The sequence below is a fragment of the Takifugu flavidus genome, chromosome 12 (genome assembly GCF_003711565.1).
Source record: "Takifugu flavidus isolate HTHZ2018 chromosome 12, ASM371156v2, whole genome shotgun sequence".
NCBI classification, from domain to species: Eukaryota; Metazoa; Chordata; class Actinopteri; order Tetraodontiformes; family Tetraodontidae; genus Takifugu; species Takifugu flavidus.
The window spans coordinates 10,172,918-10,183,120 of record NC_079531.1 but is presented as its reverse complement, the minus strand read 5'-3'; the positions used below and the strand labels follow the sequence as shown (position 1 = coordinate 10,183,120).

The 10,203-nt window shown below is 47.3% G+C and overlaps 1 protein-coding gene across 1 annotated transcript; it reads right to left on the bottom strand.

Annotated features, from left to right (window-relative positions):
• Window positions 1-61: 61 nt before the first annotated feature.
• tyr (tyrosinase) lies at window positions 62-2,658 on the bottom strand. The gene is made up of 5 exons (XM_057050652.1): window positions 1,524-2,658; window positions 1,062-1,278; window positions 718-865; window positions 437-618; window positions 62-361 (listed from the first exon to the last, which is right to left on the bottom strand). The coding sequence occupies exons 1-5, from the start codon at window positions 2,349-2,351 to the stop codon at window positions 114-116; spliced, it is 1,623 nt and encodes a 540-aa protein (XP_056906632.1). The 5' UTR covers window positions 2,352-2,658; the 3' UTR covers window positions 62-113.
• Between the last annotated feature and the right edge of the window lie 7,545 nt (window positions 2,659-10,203).

Sequence of the window (10,203 nt, the reverse complement as noted above, 5' to 3'; positions counted from 1 at the left end):
TCTATTATAACTGAAAATAACTTACAACTATGCTGGAAATCAAGGATCCTTGACAAAGAGGTATTGTATCGGAACTTTCATTTTGGTAAGGTGGGTGTGCAGGTGTGTGACAGTTACAGAGTAGTCTGATATGAAGAGGAGCCTTCCTCAGAACTGCTCTGCAACAGTGGCTGTCTCTCCCCATAGCTCGACGCTCTCCTCTTTCTCTGGTTTTGCTTCAACTTTCTTCTCAACAAAACAGTAAGAACGCCAATAACTGTGGCAACCAGGCCGCCAAGGATCCCAGCCCCGAGGAGCCATGGCCAAATGTCCTGTGCCTGCTGAAGATAGGGGGTCAGGAACTCCTGAACAAACCTTTGGCCTGCAGGCAAATAAGAGAAAGAGTTGATGAAGAATTGCTGAATCATGGTGGGAACATGAGCATCGGTGTACTGACCAGGATCCAACAAGTAGGCATATTCATAACCAAGAGCCTTGTCGGACAGGAAGTAGTCGCCATTTCTGTAGAGAGGCATGAATGGCACCATGTAGTATCTGTCGTTGTGGCCGATGGGGGCATTGGCACGTGGGTAGCTGCTCCTGGGAGGCTGGTGAGTCCTGAGCCAGCGCTCATAGATGCTGCATATGTGACGAAGAAAAGGAATCAGGCCCACAACAAAGATACAACAGAGTTGTTTTTCATAATCAACTTTAATTTTTCTTCTTTTCAGCAGGAACCTGTCAATGAAAGCATGGTGAAGAAGGAATATCGGGTCATTGGCTGAGCCCTGCACTGATGACATGGAGCCGTTCATGAAGACATGCAGAGCATTGTGCATGGTGCTCTGGCCCAGCACGGACATGCCGGTCTCTGGATCTGCAAAACCTGCAAGAGGAAAGAGCATGCTGGAACTTTTGGGGCAATAATACCAGCCACTTCTAAACAAATGCGCAGACAGTTACACTAATAAGGGCCCATTTCTGTGGAAAATCCACTAAAATGCATTCCTGTACAGATTAGACTGAGAATTTGCAATTCTAAAGTAGAAGAATAGGTATTAACGCCATGTGCACATGTGTACCTTCTACTGCATTTCTAAAGCTCCTGTTTGCAAAACGATCCATAGAATCAGTTTCATATTCAGGGAGGTTTATGACAGATTCGACATCTGCTGTTGTAGGGAGTCGATGCACGCGGTTTGGGTCATGATTGCCAGGGTTACGCAAAAGTGGACCCTCCCCAGTGGTGTTACACAGGACCTCTCTATTGTTGTAGTCTTCCGGCTGGGTGCAGATCACCTGCAGACAGAAATAAGGAAACGAGATGCTGGTACCCATAAATAAGACAAGGTGAGTTTGTTTCCGAGAGATCTGAAGATAAATCTCTATGTCTCTGGGATTGAACCAAAATTAAAAGTAGAAATATTTCACAATAATAAGGGAATAAGAGAGGTGTTTGAGGAATAATTGTTTGGGGAATGATTTTCAGTGACACACAATTAGAATTTGCTACCTCACTCAAACACACATCACAGTATCATTACCCTCCACGCAGAGAAGACAGAGGCAGGGCTGATAAGGTTTGGATTAAAGGGGCTGCGTCCTCCCATCAAAGCATCCGTGCACACATCACAGGTCTGGGCATCCCTCCAGTCCCAATATGGGATGGTGAAGTTGGAATCTCTGGTCAGCTTCCTGATCTCATTCTCCCAGTGGAGGAGGTAAACGCGATGCCATGGCAGAAAGGCTGCAGATTCGTGAGCAAAGTCAATGTCTGTCCATACGTTCCCTGGACCTCCCAGGAATGCATCCCGAGACACGTAGTAATGCATCCAAACAAACAGGTCGTAGGTGTTGATGTCTGAGAACATGGGCCTCTCCCCGTTCTCACCCATCTCTGCTCTTGTGGCTGTAGAGATCACATAGGCAGCACTTATGGTGCTCTTGGCCAGGTTGAGGTAAGAGATGAATTTCTGCTGCTCGGCTGTTGACAGAGTGAGGATGTTCCTCCTCACCAACTCCCTGTATTCAGCACAGTTTGAACCCCAGTAACCAAACTTACATTCACCACAGTCAAAGCCTCCATAGTTTCCAGTACAATGGCACGTCCGGTTAAAGAAAGCTAGGGGCCAGCGTTCCCTGTCATCTATCCCAGTGTGTGGATACTGGGGCCCGTGGGGCTCATCTGAAACCTCAACATCAGTGCAAAACCCACGACCTGACAAGGCACCACAGGCTGAGCTGTCACCATCCCACACAGGACAACACTCTTTGGTCCTCAGTCCCTCTGAGTTGGCACATGGACGAGGAAACTGGGATAAAGATGCCGTGATAAGCTGCAGCAGGAGCATCGATGCACAGGTGATCCTCATGGTGAACACTACTTCCAGTGGAAAAACTCCTGGTTAGAAGCTGAAGGAAAGAGTGTGTTTCAGCCCTCCCTGCTACCACATAAACCTCCACCTCTCTCCCACCAGACTGGGTCTCCTCTTCTCTCCCTTCTCACTCAGCCCTATTGGGGCCGCCCTCTAAGAGAACATGTGATCTTGTAGTGATCTCACACTCACATTGTTGCAAGTCTATCCATCCACAAAGCACACAGGATCGCAGCATCACATGCTTGAACTAATAATTCCCAAGCCTTTTTCAGTCTGTCATAAAGCCAACTGACCTTAAACAAAAACAACAGTGTATGTGTGTGTGTGATCAGTTGTGCTGCTGATGGGATAGTTGACACATGTTACCAAAAATCATCTTTGTTGGGTGTGTTTGTTCCATTGAGCAGCAACATTAATGATCAGATTGGTGAAAACAAACCACATAACCACAAACCACACTCTTACTCATAGTCTCTCAATGCAAATTATCAATTATTTATTATTATTTGATTTCATTTGTTTCGTACATAGTTTCCACTTCTAACATAACCTGATTTTTGGAGATTTTAGAGTTTCCAAAAGAAAGTTTATTCTTTAAATTAAATCAGTTTTAATTATGTTTCTTGTAATATTTCTTTTAATGAATTTTGAATCGACAATGAAGAAAAAAGCAGGCTTTGGAACAATTAACAAAAGATTATTTATTTTTAAAATAAAATGAATGTTTATATGGTTCGATGAAGCATTAAAGCCTTTTCTCCAGGTGACTTTTCTCTAAACTTAACTTTTATTTTACTTTAAACATGCACCTTTCAAAGGTAGCCACAATAGTTGTTGGAGATAAATTTACCCCTGTTTCAACATGGGGTACGTGGGACGACGTGGGAATGAATTTCCATGCTGCATTACCAACGACAGAACGCTGCATTAGTGTAAAATACTGATTACAACTTTGATAGTATCCTTTCATTTACGGAAATGAGAAGACTAAAGATCCATTTGATTAGAAACTATAAGATCCCAACAGCTGGGCTTAAGTAGCTTCACTACAGTAACTTAAACCTTCCCAATAATGGAAATAATAACAATAAAACAGCATGAAGAACTTTAAAAATACTTTATTGTGTACTTTCAGGAATGCTTCACAGCCGGGAATCTACAGCAAACACAGCGTGACCGTCATCTGCGTCCACAACAACAGACTGTTACAGTGTTGTGGCCCCCGAAGCCTGTTTTAGATGTTTCTGCTCCTCAGCTTGTGTAGAGCAGTTTCACAGCTGAGCTGACTCCCATCTGAGTGCACAGCGGCGTCACAAGCTGATCACATGCACTCGCTGCCAGGCACTGGGTGCACACTAATTACCGTCACATGACTACCTGTCTGGAGGGCAGATAAAGAGGAGAGGTTGAGAGAAAGGGGGGGGGGGGGGGGGGGGGGGGGCGGTAAAGAGGAGGAGTTGGGAGACAGTGTGAGAGAGAGTTGGGGGGATAAAGAGGTGGGATTGAAAGAGAGGGGGCAGATAAAGAGGAGGGGTTGAGAGAGGGGGAGATAAAGAGAAGTGGGTGAGAAAGAGAGGGGGCAGATAAAGAGGAGGGGTTGAGAGAGAGGGGGAGATAAAGAGAAGTGGGTGAGAAAGAGAGGGAGAAGGGGGAGACCAAGAGGAGGGGTTGACGGGGGCGGGGGGGATAAAGAGGAGGGGTTGAAAGAGAGAGAGAGAGAGAGAGACAGGGGGTGGCATAAAGATACCCTAACCCTAACCTGAGTAGACAACAAAAGCACTTGCAAAGGACCCTAACTCTAACCCTAACCGCAGTAGACAACAAAAGGACTGGAACAGGACCCCAACCCTGACCTCAGTAGACAACAAAAGGACTTGGACATTACCCCAACCCAAACCCTAACCTTAGTAGATAACAAAAGCACTTGGAGAGGACCCTAAACCTAACCTCAGTAGACAACAAAAGGACTAGGACAAGACCCTAACCCTAACCGCCACGGACAATAAAAGGATTTGGACAGGACCCTAATCCTAACCTCAGTTGACAACAAAAGCACTTGGACAGGACCCCAACCCAAACCCCAACCTTGGTAGACAACAAAAGGACTTGGACAGGACCCTAACCCTAAACTCAGTAGACAACTAAAGCACTTGGACAGGACCCTAACCCTAACCCTTACCTCAGTAGTAGCAGATGTCTTTCAAATAATGCTATAGCTAAGTTTAAGGAAGCGATCCCTGTGCTGATCCCAAGACCACCGTGTATTTTCACAGGGATCAGTTATTATAATCTTAGCCCTACCAAGGTCGACTCTGTCAGCCACACTGAGAATCACGCTTGATTCTGTTGCCCCCATGAAAAAGAAAATAGTAAATCAGTGGAGGTGTGCCCCCTGGTATAACTCACACATTCACACCCTCAAGCAGAAAGTGCAAAGACTAGAAAGAAAGTGGTATTCTTGTAAAATAGATACCTACTATTTAGCCTGGAAAGACTGTCTGGTAGTTTACAAAAAGGCTCTCCATAGAACAGCTTATTTTTCTGCTTTAATTGAAGAAAACAAGAACAACCCCAGATTTCTTTTCAGCACTGTGGCCAAATTACCAAGAATAACAGCATTTTAGATCCATGTATCCCTTCTTCCCTTAGTGGTGAAGACTTCATGAGCTTCTTCACTGATAAAGTTCTAGCTATCAGAGAAAAAGCTAACCAGGCCATCCCAAAAACTGGACCATCACCAGATGTGCTGACTGTGGGAACATATAAGTTCTCCACCAAGCCCTTAAACTCCTTCAACCCTATATATTTTTCTGAGGCATCTTCACGAATTCAGAAATCCAAGTACACCATGTGTCTTTCAGATCCCATTCCAACACACCTGTTAAAAGCTGTATTTCCAAGGATAGGCAGTTCTATCCTGGACCAGATCAATTGTTCTTTAGTGACAGGTTATGTACCCCGGGCCTACAAGTAGGCAGTGATTAAACCGTTGCTTAAAAAAACATCACTGGATCAGGACATACTAGCAAATTATAGGCCGATATCCAACTTTCCAACTTTTATCTCTAAAATTCTTGAGAAGGTGATGGTGACTTAGTTACTGGAGCACCTGCAGAGAAACAGCCTGTTTGAGATGTTTCAGTCAGGCTTTAGAGCTCACCACAGCAAAGAAAAAGCACTTATTTAAGCACTTGTTCCGAATGATCTTCTTATAGCTTCAGATCATGGACTGGTTTCTCTGCTGGTTCTGCTGGACCCCAGTGCTGCTTTTGATACAGTTGATTACAGCATCCTGTTACAGAGACTGGAACATATGATTGGGATTAAAGGGACAGCACTAGACTGGTTTAGATCGTATTTATCAGATAGATACCAGTTTGCTCATGTCCATGGCGTTCCCTCTTCATACAGTAGGGTTAGCCATAGAGTTCCACAAGGTACTGTACTTGGACCAATCCTTTTCACCTTGTACATGCTTTCCTTAGGAAACATTATTCGGCAGCATGGAATAAATTTTCATTGTTATGCTGATGACACTCAGCTATATATTTCCATGGAACCAGAGGAGACGGAGCAATTAGTGAAGCTTCAGACCTATCTAAAGACATAAAGTCTTGGATGTCTTCAAATTTCCTTCTCCTTAACTCAGGAAAAACTGAGGTCAGGGTGTTTGGTCCCGAACCTCTCACAGATAGATTAGATCACATGATCACTCTAGATGGTATCTCCCTAGCATCTAGTCTCTCTGTGAATAATCTTGGAGTAACTTTTGATCAAAATCTGTCCTTTAACTCACACATTAAAATAGTCTCAAAAAGTGCCTTTTTTCACCTGAGGAACATCACAAAGATCAGGGAACTACTGACGCGGCATGATGCTGAAAAGTTAGTCCATGCATTTGTTACTTCCAGGCTGGACTATTGTAATTCTTTATTATCAGGGTGTCCAAACAACTCTTTAAGAAGCCTCCACGTGATCCAAAATGCTGCAGCTAGAGTTCTGACAGGTATTGACAAAAGAGATCACATTACTCCTGTACTGGCATCTCTTCATTGGCTGCCCATTAAATTCAGAATAATTTTTAAAATTCTTCTTCTTACTTACAAGGTCCTAAGAGGCCTATCTCCATCCTACCTGGAGGAGCTAGTGACACCTTATCATCCCAATAGACCACTCCGTTCTCAGAATGCTAGTTTACTTGTGGTCCCCAGAGTCTCTAAATGTAGAATTGTGGGCCGAGCATTTAGCTACCAGGTCCCACTGCTGTGGAACCAGCTCCCTGTCCAGGTACGGGAGGCTGACTCCATCTCTACTTTTAAGATTAGAATTAAAACCTTCCTCCTTGAAAAAACTTTTTATCACTAATTCTGTAGTTCCAGTTATTATCATTGAAAGACAAATTATCATACTTAGAGGGTTGTCTAATTATTAGGTTAACATCTTAGTTATGCTGCTATAGGCCGAGGCTGCCAGGGTCCAGAAACATGATCACCTGAAAGACCTCTGTCACCCCACTGGGTCATGGCTGCCTCTCCTCTCCTCTCCTCTCCTCTCCTCTCCTCTCCTCTCCTCTCCTCTCTTCTCTTCTCTGAGTGAGACGTGTGAGAGCGGAGGAGCGAGCGAGCGAGTGAAAAACCGTGCGAAAGCGCTATTTTTCCTATTCTTTCTTGTGTGCGAGTGAATGCTAGATAATATAGTTTAATTTATTGTGGTGTTTGCAAGTTTATATTAGTTTATCGAGCGTTCGTGTGAGTGTGTGAGGCGACCGACCGCGTGCGGCCGTCATGGCCCAACGCCGGTTTAACCGGCTTGAGTCGGAAGCACGGAGTCAAGGTGGGTGCGGGCTCCGTGCTTAGTGTGGAGGAGGTGGCGCTGGCTGTAGGCCAAAAAATTGGCCACAGCTCAATCAAATCCGCCGCCCGCATGAATAGGGCGGTGGTGTTGTTCCTGGCCAAGGTGGAGCAGGTAAATATGTTGGTGGAGACGGGGATCACCGTGGGCGGACAGTTCGTCCAGGTAACTCCGCTAACACAGCCGGCGGCACGGATTACACTGTCCAATGTGCCGCCGTTCATTAGCGATGAGTTCCTGGTACGGGAGCTGTCTCGGCATGGGAAAGTGGTCTCTCCCATCCGCAAAATGTTGTCTGGCTGTAAGTCACCGCTGCTGAGACACGTAGTGTCTCACCGCAGGCAGGTGCACATGATCCTCAACAATAGGGCGGAGGAATTTAATTATCGTTTCATCGTTCGGGTAGACGATTTTGATTAGCCTTTTTTTACCCTTTTGCAACTTCCTCCGCCCTCAAGTGCTTTAACTGTAATGAGGAGGGTCATCCCGCCAGGGCTTGTCCGAGCCGCGTGGCCTCGGACGCGCAGGCGGCGGAGCCCGCCGCTACCGCGCCCGTGGCGCCTCCGGCCCCGCCCCGTTCCGGCGGCGAGGCGTCGGTGGCTCAGCGCGGAGGGAAGCTCCGCTGCCCGGACGGAGCGACAGCAGAGTCGCAGATGGAGGAGAAGCGGTGTGTGAGTGTGTGCGTGAGAGTGAAGTGAGTGGAGAGAGCGAGATTGTGGAGATGGTGGTAGAAATGAATGGTGAGAGTGGTGAATCAGGGGGGAAGGTGGATTTAACTGGGGAGGTGTGTGATCTGAGTGGTGTGATGAGTGAGGTGGTGTGTGATTTAAATGAACTGGGGGGAAAAGGTGAGGTGATGGGTGAAACAGTTGAACTGGGTGAGACAGGAGAGACTGGAGACAGGATCCAGACGGGTGAGCAGGGTACAGTGGGTCAGGTGATGGGTGGACTCGATGGGCCAGGGATAGTGGCTGGTGAACGGGCTGAAGGAGAAGTTAGCACAGGTGAACGGGGTGAAGGAGAAGTTAGCACAGGTGAGCGGGGTGAGGGAGCAGTGAGCACAGGGGAGCAAGGTGAGGGAGCAGTGAGCACAGGTGAGCGGGGTGAGGGAGGAGTGAGCACAGGTGAGCGTGGTGAGGAAGCAGTGAGTGCAGGTGAGGGCACGAGTGGCGCATCCGAGTGGTGGCTTGTTCCCGCAAGGAGGCGGAACAAGCGGAAAAGCGCCATGAAGGACAAGGGGGGCAAGACAGGAAGGCTGGAGGAGACAGTAGCAGACACAGACACCAGCGACTGCAAGTCGATGTCGGACGGCAGCGAAATTTATAGACTCAGGAAGCACATGGGCAAAGCAAGAAAACAGCTAAATTGAAAAATATTTTGCCATGGTTTCTTGTACTTATTTTTCACTGTCTGTGATTTTTATCTTTCCCCTTGGCATGAACATATTCAAAATGGGAACGCTGAATGTCAACGGAGCCAGGGACGCAAGAAAACAGGCACTAGTGTTCGACACAGCAAAAAGAAAACGCATTGATGTCCTGTTCCTCCAGGAGACCCACAGCGACTGCGGCATAGAAGCGGACTGGGAGAAGGAGTGGGAAGGACAGGTGCTGCTGAGCCACAACACCACCCTCAGTGGTGGAGTGGGCCTCCTTTTTTCAAGGGGCTTCACTCCATCGTCCCTGGAGGTGGAGCATGTGGTGAGGGGACGGTGTTTGATGGTGAAAGCGCGCCTCCAAAACCACTCCTTGGTTTTTATTAATATTTATGCTCCCACCAACGGTACAGAGAGGAAGAGCTTTTTAGAAAAAGTTGGCACTGTTTTAAATGGTTGTGGGGATGATTTTTTATTCCTGGGTGGAGATTTTAATTGCACCGAGTCTTTTTTAGACCGCAACCATGCAGAGCCTCATCCAGCCTCGCAACATTGTCTGAGACAGCTGGCCTATTCTCATGGCCTGGTGGATGTGTGGAGGAGGATGCACGCAGACAACAGGCAATACACTTGGTCCCACATGAGTGAGGGTAGGATCTCCTCGGCCAGACTTGACTGATTTTATTGTTTTAAACATCATTTTAGTGTTTTTAGTAGCTGTAGAATCATGCCAGTTGGCTTTACAGATCACTCGTTGGTTTTAGGCGAAGTCGCCGTGAAGAACATTTTACCCAAGAGTGCATATTGGCATTTTAATTCCAGCTTAGCTCAAGACAACAGTTTTAGGGATGTTTTACGGCACTTCTGGTTGGGGTTTCGAGAGAGAAAGTCCGATTTTACGTGCCTAAGACAGTGGTGGGACCGTGGAAAAGTAGAGATGCAGCTCCTGTGCCAGCAGTATACTCTCAATGCCACGCAGGACACACGCAGGTCGATCAAAGACCTGGAGATGGAGATAGTGGAGCTAGAGGCGATTGGCAGCTCCACAGGAGATCGAGGGTGTATTGAAACCCTCCAATCCAAAAAAATGTTCTTGGCCAGCCTGCTGGACAGTCAGGTACAGGGTGCACTGGTCAGGTCCCGGATTCAAGACCTCACTGAGATGGATGCTCCCTCTAGTTTCTTCTTTGGGCTGGAGAAAAAGCGTGGGCAGAGCCTAATAATCCATTCACTGCTTTCGAGCACAGGGCAGGAACTCGTGGAGCCGGGCCAGATAAGGCAGCGGGCGGTGGAGTTCTTTTCCTCCCTGTATGAGAGTGAGTATCGCAGGGATGACGGCCTGTTCCATGAGTTCTGCGGGGACCTTCCTCGGGTCTCTGAGGAGGCAAACTCGCAGCTGGACAGGCCGTTGCAACTCGATGAGCTCCACGCCGCCCTGCTCATCATGAAGGGAAGGAAGTCTCCAGGTGTCGATGGGCTCACAGTAGAGTTCTTTAAAGCCTACTGGGACATTGTGGCCCACGACATGCTGGAGGTCTTTAATGAAAGCCTGGCCTCGGGTTCCCTGCCATTGTCCTGCAGGAGAGCGGTGGTCACCCTCCTGCCAAAAAAGGGCAACCT

Coding starts and splice junctions, on each gene's coding strand:
- tyr (XM_057050652.1), bottom strand. CDS start 2,351: ATGAGGATCACCTGTGCATCGATGCTCCTGCTGCAGCTTATCACGGCA. Junction 866..1,061: donor CTTTAGAAATGCAGTAGAAG/GTACACATGTGC, acceptor TTCCTCTTGCAG/GTTTTGCAGATCCAGAGACC. Junction 362..436: donor TGCCTACTTGTTGGATCCTG/GTCAGTACACCG, acceptor ATTTGCCTGCAG/GCCAAAGGTTTGTTCAGGAG.